This window comes from Bombyx mori, chromosome 11 (assembly GCF_030269925.1).
Source record: "Bombyx mori chromosome 11, ASM3026992v2".
NCBI classification, from domain to species: domain Eukaryota; kingdom Metazoa; phylum Arthropoda; class Insecta; order Lepidoptera; family Bombycidae; genus Bombyx; species Bombyx mori.
This window is the reverse complement of record NC_085117.1, coordinates 13,959,017-13,984,117: the sequence shown is the minus strand read 5'-3', so window position 1 is coordinate 13,984,117 and position 25,101 is coordinate 13,959,017. Positions and strand designations below refer to the sequence as shown.

At 35.9% G+C, this 25,101-nt stretch overlaps 1 protein-coding gene across 3 annotated transcripts; it reads right to left on the bottom strand.

Annotated features, from left to right (window-relative positions):
• Nucleotides 1-482: 482 nt before the first annotated feature.
• Nucleotides 483-24,260, bottom strand: LOC101735354 (methanethiol oxidase). 3 transcript variants are annotated; one of them, XM_062670861.1, is made up of 12 exons: nt 21,922-21,939; nt 19,950-20,052; nt 16,796-16,947; nt 12,454-12,639; nt 6,298-6,457; nt 6,104-6,215; nt 5,380-5,577; nt 4,883-4,980; nt 4,403-4,587; nt 3,896-4,045; nt 1,212-1,330; nt 483-890 (listed from the first exon to the last, which is right to left on the bottom strand). In XM_062670861.1, the coding sequence occupies exons 4-12, from the start codon at nt 12,526-12,528 to the stop codon at nt 842-844; spliced, it is 1,146 nt and encodes a 381-aa protein (XP_062526845.1). In that variant the 5' UTR covers nt 12,529-12,639; nt 16,796-16,947; nt 19,950-20,052; nt 21,922-21,939; the 3' UTR covers nt 483-841. The 3 variants fall into 3 exon arrangements, with proteins under 3 accessions (XP_062526845.1, XP_004932960.1, XP_004932961.1); XM_004932903.5 differs by lacking the exons at nt 19,950-20,052; nt 21,922-21,939 and adding an exon at nt 23,473-24,260; XM_004932904.5 differs by lacking the exon at nt 19,950-20,052 and having other exon boundaries at nt 21,922-22,046.
• Nucleotides 24,261-25,101: the final 841 nt, after the last annotated feature.

The following is a 25,101-nucleotide window of genomic DNA, read 5'->3' as shown; positions in this document are numbered from 1 at the left end:
TTTACGAAAATTGCGCGGACGGAGGAGTATGAAATTTTCCACACTTATAGAGAATATAGAGAAGATGTGCACAATGCTAATATTTTTTTTAAATAATGCGTAAAATATACATTAAATCAATAAAGAAAACATCTCACACACCACATACCATGTATTTGACGCACACACGCATGCATACTATTTATTGTCAAACTTTTGTTCTTGACGTCTGTTGTCAAATTGAGAATAGATTAAATATTGTTTGTCTTTGTTAATATTTTTTTATAGTGTAATCTTGGCGAAATTTGTATTATAGAAATATAAAATACAATCATAATAGTGTACAAACTTACAATTCCAATTAATTATAGTCGAATTTCGACTACTGCGGGACTTCTAGTTATAATAGATACGTGTTTACTGCTTATGTTTATGTGAAACATAAAGCGACTCCAGTAAAAGTACACAATTAGGAAATAATTAAAATCAAAGTAAAAAAAAAATACATGACAATAATTTATTGATCGATTTTTAGTATACATGTAATACATAAGTTTACCAGAATGTTTCTTTATTGTGATACAGTTAATAGATTTTACTCAACTATGATAATTTTCCTTTAAGCTAAATATGTATTTCACATTTATTTTTAAATATAACGCTCTGCAAAATATCAAAAATATATAATGCAAATTGATTTATAAATCGATTACATTTTCATTATTAGATAAAAGCTAAAGTTATTTTACATACATTAATAAACGTCCAAAAATATGGGCACACGACGTTATCGTATATAGCAGATTTCGTTTTGATAATATGTAGTATAAATTCTATTATTAGCCAGCCAACGAATGATATTTTAGTCATCTGTCAACCAAATGTCTGAAGTGCAGTCTCCGCCGGGGTATCTAGAATGAATAACAAAATTAACATCAATTAAAAAGAGAATATTGTCTGGGTTCTGAAATTTACTAATATCCAGACAAAATTCAATCTATAAAAGTATATTAATTTTACGAATGATCCTGCAAAATTAGGTTTATTTCTGGCGAGCACCGAATAAAATTTATGTTGCTCGTTAAAAGACGTTCACCAAGAACCAAACATTTTTCTTAAAAAAAAAATTTACTAGACCAGCATCATTAATGAAACCGACACAACACAAAAAGATCTAAGGAAACACATTTTCAAAAAGTTGTAGGAAAGCGGTCGGACGTTTTTAAAGTTACCTCATTTCGTGCGGCAACGCCGGCCCGTCCGGTTCGGCCCCGAAGTCTACGAGGAAATCCGGATCCAACTTCATGCCTCCATTCACAGTATCCACGTCTAACTTTACTAACCACCCACCCTGGATGAACAATGGAAAAGTAGGTTTCATGGGCGGATATGTTTTGTACCGATGCAACACTTGACTTGACTCTCTAACTGTGGACTCTCAAAATAGAAACATATTTTTAAAACGAAAACTTCTTTAACACTGCTATTATTAGTAACTTGATAAAGCGAATACGTCATTCTAAAAATAGACAAATATCTATTATAGAATTTAGTCGATGATACAGCGAGATAGACTACTTCTGGTGGTTTTTTTCTATTATATGTGAATTGCACAATTATTTTTAGCTTTTATCAAAATCTATCAATTTGTTTACAAAAAACTCAATATTCAAGTGCCTTAGCTTGGAGCTTGTTACATACTGGATATACAAATGTACTGCTGATAGTTCGCATAGTAATGTATTATAGGTACATGAGAAGGTATCCTGCCGATTTTTGCCGCGAAGCGTTCCAACTGGAAGGGTGGTACAGCCATTATTACAATTGAGACTTTCTTAGTCCTCGTAACTCAAGTGGATGTCGACATTCACAATGCGATGTCTACGACTACTATACCACTACTGTATTTAGTAGTTTTTTAATTATTTGTTAATTTATGTTTAGTGAACTCTCAGTGAGCTGATGTATGTTTAGTTTAGTGAACATTCTCATAGTAACGAGATTTCTACAATTAACTTAACGTTTTGTGTTGACAACAGCGATGCCAAAATATTTGCTAATGCCCCAAAGCGTGAGTTTCAGGGAGAAACATTGGCGCGGAAATCAGGGCTTAAGTTATGTATTATACAACATTTATTGACAAACAGGTCTGTATTATCACTAACCAAAGATCTGTTCAATGTGGTTTCTGTGTTGAAAATAACTTTAAGCCCACGTAATATCACGGGCTCCGGTAACCACTAAGTGGGCCGTAACCTCATTTCGCGATTTAAAACCTTACCCAGAATAAAATACAAATCACTTTTCACATGAAAAACCCAGACATTCCAATTTCATCTAACCAGCTAGCTCAGTTTTTGAAGCTAACGTAGATAAAAGTTTCGTATTTTACAGACGCACAATTATCTCTGAATATTCTAATTGAACCAATAAATTTGCTACATTTTCTTGTAATAACAATTGTTTCTTTGTTTCTTTCGGTAAGCCCCGAAGGGAATCCCTTTAAGTGACAATTAAGAAGAATAACGCCCTTTCCTAAATGTCTAATGATGCAAAATGAGATTCGGATGCCTGTCGTAAAATACAAAAAATCTTCCACAGTAGACCGGGTTTAAAATTACATCTGACAGCTATTTGTATGACAAAATGTGGTGGCTCGTGAATAATTCATTAATCAGAGATGACAGAGGCCCCACAGAAGAAATACACCTCAAAAACATAAATTCGTATACTGCTTTAAAAAAATTGTAGAAATAAGAAACCGGTTGTAAGCAAATAGCAAAAATAAAAATGATTCGTTTTGTTACTGCTCGACATGTGTGTTGTGTTAAGTGGTGACGTCGCAAGACCAATACTGCCATCCAATTTAAGCCATTTACTGGTGGTAGGATCTCTTGTGAGTCCGCAAGGGTAGGTACCACCACCCTGCCTATTTCTGCCGTGAAGCAGTAATACGTTTCGGTTTGAAGGGTCGGGCAGCCGTTGTAACTATACTGAGACCTTAGAACTTATATCTCAAGGTGGGTGGCGTATTTACGTTGTAGATGTCTATGGGCTCCAGTAACCACTTAACACCAGGTGGGCTGTGAGCTCATCCACCCATCTAAACAATAAAAAATAAAAAATAAAAGCCATGATGACTCCGAGGCTTTTTATTGGCCTTATAGGCAAACAAACATACAGTAGTTAGTGGTTATCGTCGCTCATGGCACTTGAGCCAGAGCCAAATGACCGCCTACTGATACAATACTACCCCTACTTTTTTCTGAGGTTGAACCTCCTACAAGTTCGCCGCGCCTAGGAGAGGCGCGTAGGATGTGGGACTGGACGGTCCGCAGATATTGGAAGCGGACCGTGGGCCAAGGCTGGTAGAGCCCTACCCACTAAACTCTCCCTTGAGCGTCTAATCTGCGAGGTCAGAAACCGGACAGGGTAAGGGGGCTACCACAGTCAACACTGCAACCAGACGTGCGGCTCACCCCAAGGACGCCCAGCCGACGGAGTTCAGAAGTCCAGTCCAGTCAGAACCAGCCTGCCAAGTAGGCATAGATACAATAGCCCGACTGGCAGTATATTTTTCCCCACCAAGCGCAATAAAAATGTTTCTGAATCTTTACAAACGCTTGTGTATATGTAGCATTTAATAATGGAAGTAAGTTCGACATTTTTCTGCTTGTAATGTCGAGAATGTTCGGGATATCTGAGACACAAAAGATCCCAAGGAAGTGATATTAGAAATGAACAAACATTTATTTGTTGGTTAATACGTTACTTGTACTTACCGACAAGTATGCTTTTTTGAGATCAGTATTTTCACATAAAGAAATACTTCTTATTCTGACAATGTACTTGTTGAAAGAAATGGTTTGAATGCTAGCAGTGATTTAAAAAAAAATTGAACATTATGAATTTTTACCTCTTCAGCCATTTTAGGGTAAACTTGTTTATCCCAAGGTGAGTATAGCGACGACGAGACATACAAGCGTTTTCCATCCAATGATAGTTGCAACATTTGTGGTCCACCTTGGAGGATCTTGCCTTTGACTGTTATCGGTTTTTCAGAATTCTAAATATAAAAAATATATATATGAAATCCAATGTTCTCGAACTTTAGACAGACTTTTTAAATCATTAAAAAAAATAGCACACAAAACTTCTCTGGCTTTTTTTTAGAATTAATGCTAAAAGTAAATTATGAGAGAAAAACAACGAAATTAATTTATCAATATTCATAAAACGAAACGTCAGAAGGTCACGAAAGATTACAGAAGCGTGAACGAGAGTAACGAAAATGTAATTTAACAAACAACAGACGGCAAAAACTCAAATGAAAAGAATGACACGGGGAAATGTAATTGCGTCGAGTCATGGGACGTTCATTTGTGCCGTTACGAATTCTTATTGGGAAAGATGGAATGCTCGCCTTCAACTCTTCCTTGTCCAGGATTTTCAAACCTTCCGAAGCAACTTTTCCTCCGAGATGCACACGACTTATTAACTTTGGGTGCTCCGGATTCGATATGTCATACTGATAAACATCACCGTGTAGCCAGCACGAGAAATATAAATACTTGTCGTCCAATGATAAAAGAATGTCAGATATTAAACCTAGAACAAAAAGTTAATGGAACTGTCATGTTCCAGCGAACAAAAGCTCTGGATTGAATCGAAGCCAACGCTTAATATCAGATATTCGTGGCACGTTTTAGCTATACTCTACTTTTAGAACAAAGTGGCAGCTTAGATCCTGAACTTAAGGATAATTAAATATCGATAAAAGTCGAGTCGACTTTAAGTAAAAAAGACTTCTTGGGTAATAAATAGGTTGAGACGAAAGTGTTTTAACTGAGAGTTAACGTTAGAGAAACTAGAGTAAACGAAATAAAACAAATAAAGAAGCTACCGTTAAGTTCCGACTCGACTCCATCTTTGAAAACTTTTTTAGCCGGTATGTCGATGACTTTATCTGCTTTCCAAGTTCCTTCGGCAGTTTTGTAGAATCTATACAAACAAAAGAAAATTGAAGTCGAGTAACTACATAGTAAACTTAGTAATTCCTATTATTTGAATTCGTACGATAGTGACGGCAATAATTGAGGAGTCTGAAAAAAAGTCATCTACTTCGAGTAAATTAACTTTTACAATATAAAAAACCTTTACAATTTAATCTATTATTTAGGAAGTTTCAAATACTGTCTAGTTTTCGTGGTCGTAAACGACTACGGTGTTATTTGCAGATATTTGGTTATTTTCGATCAACAGCAAAAATCGAAGAGATTTTTTTTTACTTTTATTTGTATGCCTTTTCGTATGAAAGAGACTTATTTAGCAACGTTTATTCAAAAGTTATATAAACCTCAAGTTCAACAAAATAAACAAACAGACAAAATATGTCTATACCTGTAAACATTGGCCTGGACTGCACACCCGACAAATCCTTGGGCGGATTTCGGATCATGAAGAAATCTGATTTCCAACGGAGCACAACCCTCGCTGCCCAGATCTATAACTTGTTGTAGTTCGCGCGTTGACCATTTATAAACATTTAACTTTGTACCATATCGCTCGGGGTCGGATATATCTTCTGCGTGAAATCCGCTAAGAATTTAAGTGCAAAACAAAAATATTACCAAGGAAGAATTTCAATTGCAAAATAAAGAAAGTTCAGCTGAATATTAGTATTAACTTCGTTTAATATTATGATATAATTTTAGCTATAATTCCACTCCAGGAAATGATACAATTAATTATGTATAACGTGACACCGCGAGAGTTTCTGTTCATAAATGTTATTACGAAAATATCATATGATATCTTGATATTACCATAATATCCTTAAGGCTGACGCTCTAATAACTTTAGCAAGTATAATCCTCATAAAGCGTACGAGATTATATTCAAATGAATTAACTCGTATATTTTAGTAAGTTGTTGCTTTAATATTTGCCTAAACAAGCTTTAGGATATCAAGTTTATAGGGTAGAAGCTCGATCCCATTCAATTTACAAAAAATATGTGACAGGTGTTTCCAAATTAATAAGTAAACCTAGGTTCAGTAAAATGGAGAAATATTTAAGTTATATTACTAATATATATTTAATATGAATGAATAGAGTGAGAATACCTTTTAAAATATTTCGGGGTACCCCATTCTGAGGAAATCATAACATCATGGTATGGTTGATACCAAAAATCGTAGCCAAATTTAGCATGATTTTTCCCCTTAGTCCACGTTCCTAAAAACCAAATATAGTTGATTCACAAGTATTTTCAAACTAGAGTGTTCTTACTCTCCGTCAAATCACGTTCAGTACCCACCTGTCACTTCCAAAGTCTTCGAGTCGATGAGCACAAAATCCCCCTTTCCGTTTTCGTTTTCATCTCCCATCGTTGAGATCATAATTTCGCCGGTTGCCAGGCAGTGCGTCGTGTGCGGGAAACTGCAGTTGAATGACCTCATCTTTGAGCCGTCGATTACCTAATGGTAAAGATATTTTGGATGTTTGGATTGGATATTTGAATACCTTTAAAAGATAATAAAGAGAACGAGGACTAGATAAATTCCAAATAAGTTCCTAACTTTTTTGAGCTAAGCTTATTGGATAAACATATGATAAACATTTAGATACATTATTTTAAGTATCATGAATAAATCGATAGTAGCTTATCATAGTAATAATAATAACTGAGAGAAAAGCCACACACGCTCACCTAGCAACAAACTAGGATTCCTTGTACTATGGGAACCACAGATTGATATACATACTTATATACGTTTAAATATAAACATACGTATATAGATATTGAGCATTCCGACAGAGCAAGTAAATCTGTTCATCACACGAATGTTTTCGCTATAATCGAACCCACGACCCCCGCCCCAATAATCAGAGGCACTAATTACTGCACCACCGAGTCAGTCAATATAGTACGTTACATCTTCATAGATTTTGACATACATATATATACATATATATGCCTATCCCAAAATAAAATGAATCCCATTTCTGGTTTCCCAAACTCTTGCACAAGCTATTAGTATTTTTAATCCTCATTTATTTTTAATAAACCCAATTGAGAGAGTAATATTACTATTTTATCACGGAAAGTACTCGAGAAAGACTCCCTAAAAGCCAATACAATCGGATTGCAAGCTTCATAAGTAGCACTGTTAGAAGTTTCTCGATGTATCCTGATGAGTTCGACGGAAGGCGTGAGTTAGTTGCGAACTCACAACCAAAGCTACTGAATGCAATAATTATCGCGTTGGATAATGATTGATATTCTTCGGAAATGTTTCGTGGTCTTCTGTTTAGATAGATTAGTTTCCTGAACAGTTGCTGTGATTAGATAGTTATTTGATTACTCTGATTTTGTTGGATATTTATCAATATAACTTTTTGGTGTAGCATTTTCATAAATCCATATTTGACGGTTTTGGTCATTGGGTCATTAAGCTTTGGCTATAGTGTGTTTTCGGTTCGTGCAATTAAATAATTTTATTTGTGGATCATAACTTCCAATAGCATAAGTGGCTACTTGTGGCTAAAGGCTTTAATCGCATTAGTTTTTATTAGGAGTTTATTAGGAGATTCAGTCCCAAAAAAAGCCTATAATTGCATTTCAATCATTCATCGTAATCGAACAATAACCTCAGAAGCATATCACGAATTTATATTAGACGAAAATCGCCTAACACCGATTGTTTTTGTGGTTGCTTAAGCAAATTAATTTAAAGTGACCTAATTTTAAGTTGATATCGGAGTCCATAGATCTCATATAGTGAAGGCTGCCACCAACATAGACAAATGAAGTAAAACTCTCAATTTGGTCGTATGGTGATTAGCCCATCTTTCAGAGTTGATCGCATAATCGCAATAACAAACCGTAAAATGTACCCTTCCATGAATAAATATATAGGTATGTTTGTTGAACAGCAAACATATATGTACTGTACTTATATTTTATAGCTCTGGGATCGAGTTTTCAAATAACTTCAGACATAATACTTAAGAAGAACAAATAAAATTTTAAATCTTGAATAGAAACTTAATGGTTACGTGAACCGACGGTCCGAATGTTGCTGCTTAGAACTTATATACATGCAAGCTTATCTTGAAATTATCGTAAGCGAGATTCCGGTATCTGTCACCTTTCTTCTGTTGTACTCATATTATAGCTACCGCCACAACAGTAGGCGTATAAACTGATTTTATTTATGAAATACTAGGTGACCCGGCAAACTTTGTTCCGCCTTAGAGGCAATAAATGAGCAGACTTTTGATTATTTGGATAATTAATATAAATTAAAATAGCAAGTATTTTAATGATACTTTATTGGCCATGTATTTAAGCTAGTATTATTATTATTGTATTTTCTTGTTCTTCTTCAGTCCTTTTACTCGCAATGTTTCGAATCATAGTTGCATTACGGCTTCGTCGGGAAAGATTTGATAGTGCTGGTCGCGGCATGGCTTTCTTAATGATTACCTATCTCGGCACAATAAATAGAAATTCGAAACAAACACATCAACCGGTCAACTTCAAAATTCTACTATAATTAGCCATAGACTACATTACGTTTAGCTGTCAGTTGCATTTTGTTATTCCATATCAGTTGCGTTTTTTTATACCTCGTTTTATGTCGCGTCCCACAGGAGCGTGATAAAAAGTATCCTATGTCCTTTTCCTGGTTCTAAGCTACCTCTCCACCAATTTTCAGCCAAATCAGTTCAGCCGTTCTTGAGTTATAAATAGTGTAACTAACACGACTTTCTTTTATATATATAGATTTAATTACGTTTACGATCTTTTGACTTTTGTGTTCTATTTGAGATTAACTTAAGCAACAAAATAATGCGGCTAAATTTGTTCAATTCATAGAAAAGTGAAAATTTACTTGTTAATAATTACTCTTTTCAACTTTTAGTGAACTCTTGACTTTTGAATGGAAATTATGTTATCGTAGAAATAATGGTTAAATTTTAATGAAATTTCGGCTAAATATTCATTAAAGCAATTCGTGAGCACTTCAAATGACGCTAATATTCCGATGACAATATTGACTTGACCAAATTTTACTCTTTCGTGTGAACACTGAGCTCGACTTGCTATCGAAAGTCAAATCCAATCTACCAATATGGTAAAACAAAAATTTAAACAAAAAAGAAAACAGACTCAACAAAATAAAACGAGAATGTTATCAATGTAGTCGAAGTCAATTAAGTACGCTTTTTTTATTAGGTTCACACAACTGGATACATAAACATTGACCCTTTTTACATAAAAAAATGCATTATAGAATTCACCCTTTTTGGGTGTGAACACATATTGCTTAAGAGCGTTTGTGCTTAAGATAAAAATATCGTTAGCTAATATTAAAATTAAGACAAAGAAAACAAAAAAACAAAAAAAACAAAAAACTGCATATAAAATCATACAAAGAGCAATCAATAATAAAAAGAGGGAAAGTAATGTTCAATAGAAATCAAAATAAGTGTGGTTGGTCTACAGCTCGGTGTGGATCACGGAACTTAAATTTATTTTAGGTGAGGCTAGAGAAGCATGGCAAACAAATATGTCGATTTCATCACGTATACTATTTGCCAGGGAAGTCATACGATAGGCAGGAGCAGTGCTGGCCAATATTACTTTTAATTTTAAGGCATTATTAAGGATAATTCAAAAGCTCTAAAAGCTCTTGGCCAAATCTTGATAAAATTCAAATGGGATTAAATGAGACTGCTTCCAAAAAAAAAAGCAAAAAATGCAGTCGGGTTGAGAATCTATTTCTTTTTTTAAGTTTAAAAACGAATTGTATGTCCACATATTTCTCATTTAAATTATTACTATGGGCGGACGATATGAATTCTTTTTTTGCTGTCTTCGAAAACCCGTTTCTTGTGCTGAAAAGCAATGTTCACTTCTCAAATAAATGTTGTACAAGTTAATCTAAGTTACACTACGTTTGGTCTTTTTTCTTTGAACATGCCGGTCAATGCAAAAAGCTCTAAGTGAAGCACGCTTTACTTTCATTATTTTGTTTAAGCGTCGATAAGAGGATAAGCTACAGCTACACAGAGCCTACTTGATATGCGGTCAAAACATACAAATAAAAGATATATTTTCAAATAAAATCGGTGACCGTCTGTAACGTTGATCTTTAAACTAAAATATATATGCATCCTTATAATTAATATAAAAAATAATCCTTCACAAATAATTAAAATTATGAAAACAATCATATTATACATATTTGGTTACGATTATTTTTTACAAATTTCGTTGAGAGCATGCCGGTGGGTGTTCAACGCAAAGTTTAATGAGATGAGTTTTATCTAATTAAAATATCGAAGAATCTCTTTATGCGTACGTTCATTAAAATTAATTCGGGAAGAGAATACTTACAAATTAAAAAGAGGCTTCTTTTGTACCTACTTTAGAAATTTTGATTGTTCCTCTAAATTAAAACATGCAAGCATTCATGAGTACTCACTGTTGGTAGCATAATATTATCAATCCATTTACACAACTGCTGCTTATTTACTAGTGTAAGCCATAAAAAATAAATGTAGAAAGTTTATAAGAAAGATACTTGAATTGTGCGCAATGAAATTTAGTTATTACGGAATTTTATTGATAATGATTTGATGCATACATAAATAGACGAGAAAATTTACATATATTTTTTTTGTCAACATGTCCTAAAGAAATTGAAGTCTACATATTGTACTAAATCATTATCCAAAATAATTAATGTGATCTCATAGCTGAGTTGTTAGCTAGTTAACTAGAATATTTGTTATGTAAAGCAGCGAATTAAATCGAATTAAGGTATCTGGAGACATTTAGAAGGTAAATAGAAAATAACTGGCTCCCGAGTCAGATAAATGGCGTCCTTATAAATCTGCACTCGGCCTTCGTTTCGAAGACTTTATTTTATCCAACGTAATTTTATTTGACAACGATATCTGCACAGCCTTTTCATCTATACTAATATATAAATCTACAGTGATTTTTACGGATGACCCGTTATAACTATGTACGTACTAATAACCATGTATCCGATTGACTTGAAACTTAGTATCCATGTAGAAAATACATGTACTTCATGGATAGGTTAATATTTATATGAGTGTTGGACTCCGTAATAATAATGACAATAAATAATAATGTTAATTTTAAATGCCCAGCGAAGCGGGCGAGTGCGGCTAGTTGTTTTTAATCCGGAAAAAATTAAACAGTTTTCATTTTCCTAGGATCATAAATTGCCATAACACTGTCTTAGCCATAAGTTACTACCCAATTTGTAGATATATCATTGCGTAAATTTACTAACCAGCAAGCGCTGTGGCATATTTATTATTGCAGCTACACCCGCTGATGCGATAAGACACGTACAAAAATTTACGTTAGATTTTTTTTTATTGTTTACAAAACGTAGTCATATACAGCGCGATGCGGCAAAAGGCGTGACACCGTTCTTTCAATTGCTTAACGTACCACTATCGTTATAGTAGGAATGTCTAATGTTTGACATAAGGTAAAATTCTGAGGGCAGATAATCGAATAAGTGACGTCCATATACTCGTAGGTATTGTTCGAACAATAACTAGACAGACTCTATATTACTTTATAGATTATGCCACATATTTAAATTTAGGTATTATTAGATTTTTTTTATAGATTAGTTTATATTATTTTAGTTTTAGTAGTTTAGTTTATTATTTTATAGATTAGATTAGTTTATAGGTTAAAATTACGGGCAGCGGCAGAGTAACAGCGATAGTTTCAGCTATCACAAAGCTGAGCCGCGGCCTTTTTATCTCCACTGTCAGTATAATTAATATATTGTTTAGATAGAATTAGAAATTTATGTCATATTAATTGAAAAGTTATTTGTATTGTGGAGTAAATAAATTTAATTATTATTATTTTCTGGGATGTAGTTCACTAAAATACTGTAAACTATAATTTACCAACATAACAAGGGCACTCTGTACTATAGTTGTATGTGGTCGGTATATAAGTCAGCATGCCGTGAAGGATAAGACGCTCAAGGTACTAGCAGCAAACAACGCGTCTATTCGGGTGTTCAAATCCCGCAGTTAAAAAAGCATATTTTTTTTAGAAAATTCATATTGGTTAAGTGTTCGCGAATGACTTTCAGGATAAACAAATAGTATCGTGTATTCACAATCCATCACAACATGTAATTAATTTATAATTAATGGTAGTGGGTATATGGAATAACAAGTTATAATAAGGGAAGTTCACATGAAAATAATAAACTCTAGATTCATCCGTGTAACGGTGAATATCGAAGAAAATACAATAAATTAAGTTAATAAAATCAACATTCGAATCTAAATATAGGCAGTGTCCGTAAAACTTTATACCTACCTAAATCATAAATCATACAAACTCTATTATAAAAGTATTGTGAAACACGACATTTCAAATAACCATAGCTACCTTATGCAATCGAGGCTTCCTAGGATCGGTCCCGACGTCAACGGCGTAGACATTGCAGGAATGCAATCCCGGCATTATGAGAAGGTCTCGCTTCAGTGCCGCGTTGTCATGGCAACTCGAACACACATTCCAGCCGCTGTGATGCAGTTCGTCTCCTGTTACTCCCGTGTAGGTGCGGTGAATGACCTGAGTGCCAAAATTCAATTGAATTAAGTCTCATCATCAAATATTATAGCTAGACTAGACTCGCCCGCTTCGCTGGGCATTTAAAATTAATTATTTATTGTCATTATTATTAGGGAGTCCAACGCCCATTCAAATATTAGCCTATACATTAAGTACATGTATTTTCTACATGAATACCAAGTTTTAAGTCAATCGGATGCATGGTTCAGTAGTTATAACGGAACATCCGTAAAAACCACTGTAGATTTTTATATTAGTATAGACGAACCCAAATTTCAGTTTAACTACGACCGCTAAGTACGATTGGTATTTATAAAAGCACTTTATAAACTAAATTAGCCACGAATCTATATATTAATACGTGAAGCAAAAACTTTGTATCCCTTTTTACGAAAATTGCGCGGACGGAGGAGTATGAAATTTTCCACACTTATAGAGAATATAGAGAAGAAGTGCACAATGCTAATATTTTTTTAAAATAATGCATAAAAGATACATTAAATCAATAAAGAAAACATTACACACAGTACATACCATGTATTTGACGCACACACGCATGCATACTATTTATTGTCAAACTTTTGTTCTTGATGTGTGTTGTCAAATTGAGAATAGATGTAGTCTTGGCGATATTTGTAATTATAGAAGTATAAAATACAATCTTAATAGTGTACAAACTTACAATTCCAATTAATTATAGTCGAGTTTCGACTACTGCGTTCTCAGATACAAAAGATTATTAATATAAAAAAATTATGTAATATTTAACATTGTTACTATTCTCGTTATCGTTCATTATATTGAGTTCACGTCCTATCAAATTGAAAAAGGTCAAGCACTTGACCTCGCCAGATCATTTGGAGAAAATTGCTTAATTTCTCGGTAACCTACTTGAGCCATCTACGATAATGCTCTCTCTCCATTTTTAGCAAATATCATTTTCTCTCGCAGGCACTTAATTAGTTCCTGTGTGCTACTAGCCCAATATTGCCCAGCGTAAATTCTCCTTTATTTGACCAAAGGGCAACAAAAATACGCAATTACTGGACTTTGGTATTAGAGAATAAACCCTTCACGTCCTCAATTCAGTCCTGGGATATCGTTGGGAGGCAATAACGTCTCGGTAATCCTGCAGGATTTCAGGATTCAGCTTGAAACTATTATTGTATACTACACCATTGCAATACCGTTCACGACACAGAATTAACAGCCGGAATGCGATATATTGTGTGCGAAGATTTGTTCTAAAGCTTACACTACTGTGAAATGTTTCAAATTAAGACGGAGAAGTAGCGATTTTTTTATTGCCTTTCTTGGCAGATGACCATACAGCCTCCCTGATAATAAGTACTCACTGTAGCTTATTGACATCAACAATGCCAGGACAACTAAGTCGCTGCCTAATGCTAAGGACTCTCTGCAAGCAACGTTTCAACAAAAACATGTCATAGTGCTCGAGACACACCGGGTAGGAGAGTTCATTTCTGGCGTAGCGACCTCGATGTAAGGGAGAACGGTGCCCTGGCGGAAGAGTAATTCGAGAGTGGGGGTTCCAATCTTTGCCTTTCGTCCTGAATGAATGGCCTCGCCGTTTGGCGAACCCGTCCTACGGCTTACGACGTACGAATTGTCGAGACGCTCCGACCGGCTTTGCGGACTGGGTGGGCCGCAACCGAGGACGCCTCACCTTTCTGCTGACGCAGGTGTTCACCGGCCACGATTGCTTTGACCGGTACCTGCACCGTGTTGCTATAGAGAATCGAAGGCGCAGGATCACCACTGCGACGACCGCGATAAGAAGGACACCGCGGGCCATACGCTTGCGCACTACACCGCCTGAGCAGAGCAGCGCGCCGTCCTTGTTATGGTTATAGGAGAGGATCGTTGCTTCCGATCGTCATGGATACGATGCTCGGTAGCGATGCGTCCTGGAAGATAGTGCTCGACTTCTGTCATTACCATCTCGCAAAAGGAGGCGGAGGAACGAGAGAGGCAGAGCTATTCGCTCTCCGCACGGATCCGTCGCCATCGAGCCGGGGGTCGGAAGACATAGTACGAGCGTACGTCCAGACCCGAGTAGGAGGCGGCTTCCCCCCGGTGAAGATCATGGGGCGACATGAGGGGGTTGAGGGTGCGCGGCGCGCTACCAGCGCTCTAACGCGCTGCCGAAAAGTAATATCACTACCATTGTGATAAAGAGCAACCGGTTGGTGGTTTATCGTGTCTTGACCCTGCAGGCTGGTTTTGGTCTAGCTGGGTATTCCGGGATGCCAGCAGCACTGTCAGGGCGGCCTGACGAGCTGCCGTACCATGACGGCTGACGTTCTAGCCTTCGTTCTTCGCCTCGAAGGCTCCGTCGGTCGGGCGTCTTTGGGGTGAGCTGCGCTGTCTGGCTACAGTGTGATCGCGGTAGCCCCCTTACCCCACCCGGGTTCTGACCTCGGGGGAATCGGGGCCCGAGATCCGCTCCCAACACCTGCGGAGCAGTTCTACGTAACCCACGTGCCCCCTTGGCGCGGGTACGTAGTAGGAGGTACGGCCCTCGGCCCACTTGAATATATAATAAAAGGAATACTCGTTGTAAATCGGAATTAGTCTCTTACTAAGATTTTATCCATGTTCTTGTTTTTCTACATATATGTATTATATACATAATTAAAAAAGGCTTATCTAATTTAAAAATATATGTTATACTTCGAATATACCAAGTTCAATATTATGACATTGAGAAATCGATAACAATGAACCATATCGAATTTAAAATGATAGCATTTAGGATTTAAATTCAATATCATTATTATACATTGCTTTTCTCTCATATTCAAGTTTACTTCAAAACATATTTCGTTTTGACGTATTTAATTTAGGTGAAAATAAGTTTAACAAACATAATTTTTTATTTTAACTGTAGCTTATGTCTGCGTTAATGTGATAATATTCTAAACCGATAAGTTTTTTAAAATGTTTTTAATGCTCTTCGAGAACCATAAAATGAACCGCTTGTTTCGCCAATGTATGCAGTAGCTATTTATAATTGTGTTAGCATTTATTTTGAGATTAATGTATGTGCTACGAGGGCTGCACTAAAAGTATCGGGAATGGAATATTTCCACTGTTCCAGTCATATTAAAATATTTTTAATTGAAAACTCCTTGGTTTTAAAAACCGAATACCATTTATTTATTTAAAAAAAGATTCTCGGTCTTGTCACGAGTTTTTGTCAAACTTGTTTAGTCGTTGAGAAAATGGAATTGACTCGGGAAAATTCAAGAGCGATGATTTATTATGACTTTCGAAGTGGTTTAACACAAAAACAGTGTGTTGACCGGATGATTTCTGCATTTGGTGATGAAGCCCCATCCAAAACCACAATTTATCGCTGGTTTGCTGAGTTTCAACGTGGACGTGTCAAGCTCAGTGATGATCCCAGTCAAGGTCGTCCAAAAACTGCAGTCACCCAAGAAAACGTTGATGCTGTGCGTAAGCTGATTGAGGAAGATCGACATGTGACATACCGCAAAATTCAGGCAACTTTGGACATTGGCAAGAGTCAAATACAAATAATCTTGCATGAACAATTAGGTGTAAAAAAGTTGTTTTCCCGATGGATACCGCATTCGCTCTGTGAAGAGCTAAAAGTGGCTCGCGTTACTTGGTGCGTCAGAACTCTCGAAAGATTCCACGCAGGATCCTCAAATGCTGTATACAGCATTGTATCAGGTGACGAATCCTGGATATACGCGTACGAACCCGAAACAAAAAACTAGTCACGAGTTTGGGTGTTCCAGTAGCAGCAGTTGGTGAAGCAGTAATGCGTTTCGGTTTGAAGGGTGAGGCAGCCGTTGTAACTATACTTGAGACCTTAGAACTTATATCTCAAGGTGGGTGGCGCATTTATGTTGTAGATGTCTATGGGCTCCAGTAACCACTTAACACCAGGTGGGCTGTGAGCTTGTCCATCCATCTAAGCAATAAAAAAAAAAAGCAGAAATACTAAAAATCATGGTATTATCTACGGTATTCGGTAAACGTGAACTAGAATGGATTAATTTTCAACATCAGGATCCACGAAAGGCGTAAACCATTTGAAACGTCAGAACTAATATAATGATGATGAATGATACCGTATGTGATTAGTAACACGTAAACTACGCACCTGGCCGTATGTTGCGGATTTAGAATCAACGTCCACTGTTGCAAGATAGTCCTGTTTGTTTTTGTTTGGCCGAACGCAGACCACGTAAAGAAGTTCTTCCCTCGGTCCATTATTAAATGCGTCTAATGGTGACGCATACCCTGGTCCTTTACCTGTCAAAATTAATTGCATGAATTGATTGATTGTAAATTGTCGTTTATAAGTCGTGAGAACGTGATTTTATTTGAACGTGATTTGAAGTCGTCGTGGCCTAAAGGATAAGGACGTCCGGTGCATTCGTATGTAACGATGCACTGGTGTTCGAATCCCGCAGGCGAGTACCAATTTTTCTAATGAAATTCGTACTCAACAAATGTTGACGATTGACTTCCACGGTGAAGGAACAACATCGTGTAATAAAAACCAAACCCGCAAAATTATAATTTGCGTAATCACTGGTGGTAGGACCTCTTGGGAGTCCGCACGGGTAGGTACCACCGCCCGGCCTATTTCTGCCGTAAAGCAGTAATGCGTTTCGGTTTGAAGGGTAGGGCAGCCGTTGTAACTATACTGAAACCTTAGAACTCATATCTCAAGGTGGGTGGCGCATTTATGTTGTAGATGTCTATGGGCTCCAGTAACCACTTAACAGCAGGTGGAATGTGAGCTCGTCCCCCATCAAAGCCCCCCATTTATTTATTATAAAAAAAAAAACATGTAGTGTTTCTTCGTGTATAAATATTTAAATAATTGTAACTCATTAGCATTTGAGATTTTGAGAAAATGCACACAGGCAGGCGATTAGAACAAAACTTCTGGACAGGGCTTGTTCATCCGTGGACCTCTTTTACAGAACTTTTGTCCTTTTATAATGAGTACCATTACGAAATTTTAATTGGGTTATAGTGCCTCGGATATTTCACCCATTAAGGCACAACCGATCCGAAATTCTTAATTATTTTTTAATCTACATTCACATGATTCGCTGTGTTGATCGCGAAATGTTCTACGAAACACGAACATTTGTTGAACCTTTTTAAACTGTCATCTTATCAAGTTGTGGCATTTTAACAGATACTAAATTTTCTAGAAAGTTTGACCTCAATAGAAAGAAACCACACGCGACCGCACACAAAGCGTTTCGTGTTCAAGATGATTTTCAAAGTCGTCCCTAATGAATTACGACAGCGAATTGCATGGAAAATCTTATTCATCGGAAAACAACAGCGCAATTCACCCACACGAAATCACTTTATCGAAGCGAAAACAAAAAAAAAAAATCGTTTTCCCATTACGAAACGAAAGATTTTTCTGTATTTAATTTCCTTTCAATATTGTTTAACAGCACTCAATTTTCTCCCGAATTCCCAGTTAGGAAGGACTGTCGTCACCAATAAATCTTCTGTAGGCAACAAAACATAATTTTTCCGTTTCATAATAAGTAAGGGGAGCGTTGGAATAGGGGAACTGGCCCCTTATTAGGTAATCATGTCAGGTGATTCTTGCATATAGATTGCCTTTTGCAAAATGTAATAGCATCAACATATTATAATTCAGTCAGCTCATGTTGTTCATATAAATATTCATAAGTAATCATGCGAATGTTTTGCTAATAAAGTTATTCAGCTTTGAATTTTAATTAATAATGTTGTACGCTAAACTATTTTAGTTTTTACAAATAATAAATAACTGTTTGAAATCGGATTTTCTGAAAACAAAATTTAATGTTATGGCAGACAATTTAACTAAATGTCGTAATTTTACTGCTTTATTTTTAAGGTTCACTTTTTTTTCCTTTACTTTGTCAAAAGGCGTAAACGTTAAAATGATGATTAATATTCCGACAAGTGCTGGAGATTTCTTTGAACGAAAAAAAAAGGTTTTATCTAAGCATTTAGATTAAAGTCAAGAAGATTTAAAAGAGCGCGTTTCAGACAACTCTTTGATGCTATGCCTCGAGCTACGAAAGATAACTTGCAAGCCTCTTGATGTATCTGACACTGTTTTCGCGATCCCTTTGCTCGTAAATTGTCTTTTATTAGTTTGACAAATTTAATGTCAACGACATCCTCTTTGATTTAAACAAAGCATTAGTCTATCCCGTTTCCTGGTAGATAAATACTGCTTTCCTAATAAAACGATTTTTCAAATAATTATGCGATAGTAAAAATATATATTTTATTACGATAATAGCTGTGAATTCTGAAAACTACAGATGAGAAATCGTTTACAAATCTAGAGTGTAAAGTAACGGTGTTCTAAATTCAAAATTGTTATTTATTATTCTGAAAGTTTAATATTAAATTTAGAATTATTATTTTTATTTGTTTCTCTATGCGGCGCTATTTAAATTACGAGAAAATAATGTCCTAAAAGTTACTTTAAAAGAAGTAAGGTTCTTCGAAAGACGTTTAAGGTATTGCTTTGATGTTCTACCTCGAGGCGTGAATGATAAAATTCAAACGACCCTACACAAAGTGTTGGATTTTTGGGGTTCTCTGAGTTTGATAATAATTCCTATTTACGTTGACGATTGACTCCCACGGTGAAGGAATAACATCGTGTAATAAAAAACAAACCCGCAAAATTATAATTTTCGTAATTACTGGTGGTAGGACCTCTTGTGAGTCCGCGGGGGTGGGTACCACCACCCTGCCTATTTCTGCCGTGAAGCAGTAATGCGTTTCGGTTTGAAGGGTGGGGGCAGCCGTTGTAGCTATACTTGAGACCTTAGACTTATATATCGAGGTAGGTGGCGCATATACTTTGTAGATGTCTATGGGCTCCAGCGGTTACTTAACACGAGGTGGGCTGTGAGCTCGTTCACCCATCTAAGCAATAAAAAAAAAAGATATTAATTATATGATTAGACCAAAAATAGATGAACATACACACAGCACGGTAATATTGAAATCACAGTCTAATGAATGATTGACAAGTAGAAGGTGAAACGGTGCTTAATTTTTCTGAAATCTTCTCTTTTGCTATTTATATTATTTAAAAAAAAACTATTCTGTCTTTTGATTCCAAACTATAGCATCGTATTTGTCGCAGCCACAACCGACTTGACAGAACAATTTTACATTACCGAATTTTTTCATTAATTTGTAAGGAGCCCTCGACTTTGCGTATGCGAAGCACCCTTTAGACATTTTTTGTCGCTGTACATTCTTACCCGGTCCTTTATTCCTCTTATCACGTGACACGGTCGAATAATCTTCTCAAAGGGCTGACAAATAAGAACAGTAATTCTGCGAGTCGAGCCCAAGTTTAAAAGGCTGAAAATAGTCTTTTTGATATTATTTCTTCGTAGCTATTATTAAATAAGAACAATATTTTATATTATTATATTATTGCTTATTTAGAGCTAGGACTTATTCAAGTTTTTGTTTTGTCTCTTTCGATCGCATTACTACAACCATACACGGTCTTATTGATGAAGTTTTCTCGTAGCTTCAGTTTTTTTCTGCCGCATAGTCAGTTTCGGTTTAAAGGGAAGGCGTTTTACAGTTGAGAATCCAATATCATATCGCAAGGTCTATGGGAACTAACAAAAAATATGCCCTAGGTTGCTAAAAAAATTGTGTAGTAGCTGCGTACTATGTCTTTTGCGTAAGCAGTCACCCTTAATAAGGAAAGTTTGAATAGTATTACGTAGAAATTATATTTTTTTTATTTTTTATTGCTTGGATGTGTGGGCGAGCTCAAGGCCCACCTGATGTTCAGTGGTTACCGGAGCCTTAGACACCTACAACGTAAATGCCGCCACCCACCTCGAGACATAAGTTCTAAGTCTCAGTTTTAACACTACAACGGCTTTCCTACCCTTCAAACTGAAACGCATTACTGCTTCAGGGTAGCGGTAGTACCTATCCAGTAAAATGAGAAGATGTGAAAATTTTAAAACTGAAAACCACCGATCGCTTGTTCAAATTTATTTATGTCTAATACGTTATCTAGTGCATTATTTATCTAATCTGTTTCAGTCAATCTGTCAATATTGGTTAAATTTAAATATTGGCATATTGATTTCAAACCGCTCTCACATTGATTCGTTTTTTTTGTTGTTGTTGAGTCATCCGTGATTACAAAAAACTGTATTAGATGTTTGATAATATGATTCTAAAAATATATTTTTTTCTACAAATTAGATTGAAGTGTTCGGGTCTAAAGATAAGTCTGTAGGGGCACAATGTATATTGATAGAATAATGAAAATAATCTACATACGTTATTATGTGCCTAAAACAAACAAGGACTTTCTCCTGCTTTACAGATATCAAAAATACATACGAGACACGAACAAGCTTACCCAAACCCTGAGAAAACCCTAAGACCTAAGAATATTCTACTTACTAAAGTCCCCTCCACAGTAGCTATGGTCACTAAAAGGACCAAGAAAGCGTCAACATAAAACAAAATTGCTAAAAAAATTTCTACCTATGCTGATAGCCTTGAGAGGCTATTTCAGCTTCGCCAAGACGCGTAGGTGAGCTCACGGGGCTCAAACCGGGAGGGTTGTTAACACTGACCCTGGCCAGAGCAGTGCTTCACAGAATCTACCACCGGATCCGAAACGCGACACACTGAGAAGATCCAGCGAGAAACTCAGTGGGCTGTGTCTATGGGTTAATTTACTCGTCGAGCTCTTCGTCGCAAGCGACGGGTTCGGCGAGGACGATGACCGGTGCCTCAGGTACCTCAAGTACCTAAAAGCACCGTTAATGAATCAAGTTTCTAACATAACCTTTGAAATATTAGTTAGGAAATAATAATACATCTCATGTTATCTTAAATAAAAAATCCAAAGGGTCTTAAAATATAAAAACTTATTTGTAATCACTTGAGAAACATGAAAGTTTATTTTCATTTTAAACATTGTACTTGAATACCCAAAATTTAGCAAAAACCATGCTATAAAACAAAAATAGCTAACATTTTACGACAATCACAAGTCACTGTACCCGTTAGTTACGAGAAAAATAGCTATCTTTTTAAAATAATTACAAGTCACTGTCACCGGCTACAACACTAGCTTTCTGCCGATAAAATGTTAATTAAACAATTAATTAACCAATTATTTCCACCATAAAAATACTGAGTGATAAAACAAAAATGATTCTTTTTGCGTTAAAAAAAATAACTCACAACAAGACATGACTTCCAAAATTAAATTCACAACACAACAAACAACTAGCCTATAGAATAACCGAACGACTAGTGAATGAACTGTGAACTAAAACAAACACAATAATATCTGACGTTCACTTTCCTGTACCTACTTCTTTGCATATCAGTCAATAAAATCATAAAATCACAAACCACAAAATAAGTTAAACGACTTTAAACTCAATCGTTAAGATCAGAACGTTCATATTTGATTAAAGTATATTAAAACCGAACGTAGCGGATACTGTGTATACATGACAAGAAAATAAACATTACGGGTGATAATAAAATATGTTCCTATATCATTTTCGTTTTAAAGTGTGAAAACCAATTTTTAAAGTTTTTAATTATTATTGGCGTACGAGTTAAAAATGAACAGACATAAATATATTGATGGCGGTTTTAAAAATTACAGTTTGTTTTAAACCTCTAGTTTTAAAAGTATATACTTAGTTCATGTTCTTTGTCTCTGCTGATTTATTTATTCATTTATCTTATTTTATTGCCCGGCCCCCTGCCCACCTGATGGTGAGTGAGTGCCATTGCCCATGGACTTCAGCACGTATCCCTGTTTCTTTAACATTTTTATTTTTATTTTTATTGCAATCGCATTTTTTAATTGCATAAATCAATGAACTGGCTCCTTGGTGTTAGATGATTAACTGCACCCATATACGTTACAACCTACATGCTCAAACGCAATTTAAGATAGATGAGTGCTTCTCGGCAAAAATACGTGGTCTTCGATCTTATATTATCTCATTGCGGGTATTCACATGACATGTGTGGGTTCGGGTAATCGGTAGCGAAGCTAGTGCATCACACTGTTAAATGATAAGCAGAGGTCATAGACATCATAAAATAGCGTGATTACGCCCACTTTGATATGTTATGTAAAAGTCATATCTTTTCATTAATTCCATCTATGTTTTGACGCAGAAAGAAATGATATCCCGGAATTCACCCGTACATTAAGCTCTAGCAGATGAAAAATTATGAGACAACAGGGGTTCGGAGGGTTCAGGTAGTTCTACTCGCATCCTTCACCCGTTAAATATAAGCTGCAGATGTAGTAGCAGTAGCTAGAGGTGGCTTAGGTCACGTACATACCCGGATCCCGTGATAAATATCCGGATAGACTTTAAGCACTGTAGGATTTTCCGACCTAAAACAAATCGCATCCAAAAAGAATTACTATCGAAATATAAACGAACATTGAGATTGACCAATTTACTAACAGCGTGTTCCAGAGATTTAATAACTTAATAACAATACCTAAAAGCTACATTCAAGTAACATCGTTTATATAAATGTAATTAATTCACGTACATTAAGGCTACGTGTGAAACTCGTTAATCACGGTATACCTACGTGTGCAGAATACGCCTTGACAAAAACAAATTGCAATCTTTACCTTAACGTAAAGTAAGAGCAATATCAGAAAACGTTCTCTCGTTAATACTAGGCGGGCGGGCGAATACGACACAATAATACTGTGACAAGGAAATAAGACTGACATATGGGACTTACGTGCTCCGCGGACTAAAATCGACTGCATTCGTTACACTTTAAGAAGATGCTACATAAAATACTTTTATTGTCAGTTTAAAAAAATAATGTTCTTCTTAAACGTATTATTATACACAAAACTGTTTATCGTATAAACTATTTTAGATAAATGTTTATTGGTGTGATAAATATTTTCTTCTTGTTTTGCGTTTATGTGAGTGCGCGTCTTTCATAATACGCTTCAGGCTCGCGTGCTGATGAAACTCGTGCCGTATTGAAATGTGCCTGCTTATGTTCTTGAATAGGATGTGCCACAACGCTTTGTCCTTGTTCTTCCACAATAAATCCGCAGTCTTCTCCTCGATCCTCCGTATATTTTCCTCCAGTCTCCTGGCTTTTATTTCCATTTGTATGAGCGAACGGGTCGTATTTGTCAAAAGGCGGTACAGGTATTCTTTTCTTCGTGTTTTAGTCGGCTCCGTTGCGTTCGCATTTATCATAGACTCGTATTCGATGTCCTCGGGCTCCTGAATTTCGTGCGGATTCGTGAGCTGCGATTGTTTGCTTCTTTTCCGGAGAAATACTCCCGTTAGGAACACAGCAACCACGAAACTGAATAACATGAAAAGTTTTCCGTGACTGTACGGCGGTCTCGTTGTAATATTCATCTCCGAGCGATTTTGATCTCATAGTTTAGCTGTATTGTATCGAGATAGCATTGTTTGTTTGTTTTACGATTCAAACAACGAGTCACGTGGCTTAGCGGAGCGCGAGCGGCGCCCTCTCGCGTCCTAGCCGAAAGCGACACTGAGTGAAAACACACCGCCCCACGTCGGCGTTCGCACCCTACGAATTTCCCAAATGACTTTTCGTCTTGGATGCGGGAACGGGTTCTTTATTTGGATGTGACAATCAAACAACGCCAACATGTTTAATAAGGTTGTCGTATAATTGAAAAAAAAAGTGTATTGATTATAATATTAGTAGATATATTATTTATGTAATGTTAAAGGTATGTTAAAAGTTAAAATGTGTATTCATCATACGTTCCATTACTTGGCCGTCGAGAGATGTTACTTCTTTTGTTTAACTGATGAAATAGATTACATCAATTGGCAAAATTGCTAATTAAGCCAACCACTATGCGAAAATTAGTAACATAGTAACGTCTCATGAATGTATCAAAAAAGTTCCGAGCATCCAAAATTCCCACCTTTGTCCACTTCAACAATACTCAAATTAAAACACTGTTTAAGGTAAAGGACAATGTGTTTACTTTTCATTCAAACGAGGAATATACGTAGCAATCTTTTCCAAAAAACAAGTTTAGATTTTTCATAATAAAAAATTACAAAGGGAAATAAACTCAAAGTCACCTTTTAAAAAGGAAAAATTCAGGAGGCAACTCTTTAGAATTGTTTGTCACATAAATATTATTAGCGCCATTTTATTTAAGACTCATTTACGTTGTTGACGCTGAAGACCTGATTAAGACGTCATAAAATTATTCAAAAATGTTATTATAACATTTTCCTGGAGCTTTATACATTTTCAGTGATTACTTTTACATCCAATTCTTAAAACTGTAGTACAATTGTTGGCTCTTTGTTTTTGTCACAGCATTATCGACTTACCTTTGCTTTTTTATTT

Coding starts and splice junctions, on each gene's coding strand:
- LOC101735354 (XM_004932903.5), bottom strand. CDS start 23,500: ATGCAGTCGATTTTAGTCCGCGGAGCAC. Junction 4,588..4,882: donor AGTCGAGTCGGAACTTAACG/GTAGCTTCTTTA, acceptor TTTTTGTTCTAG/GTTTAATATCTGACATTCTT. Junction 4,046..4,402: donor TGGACAAGGAAGAGTTGAAG/GCGAGCATTCCA, acceptor TTTTATATTTAG/AATTCTGAAAAACCGATAAC.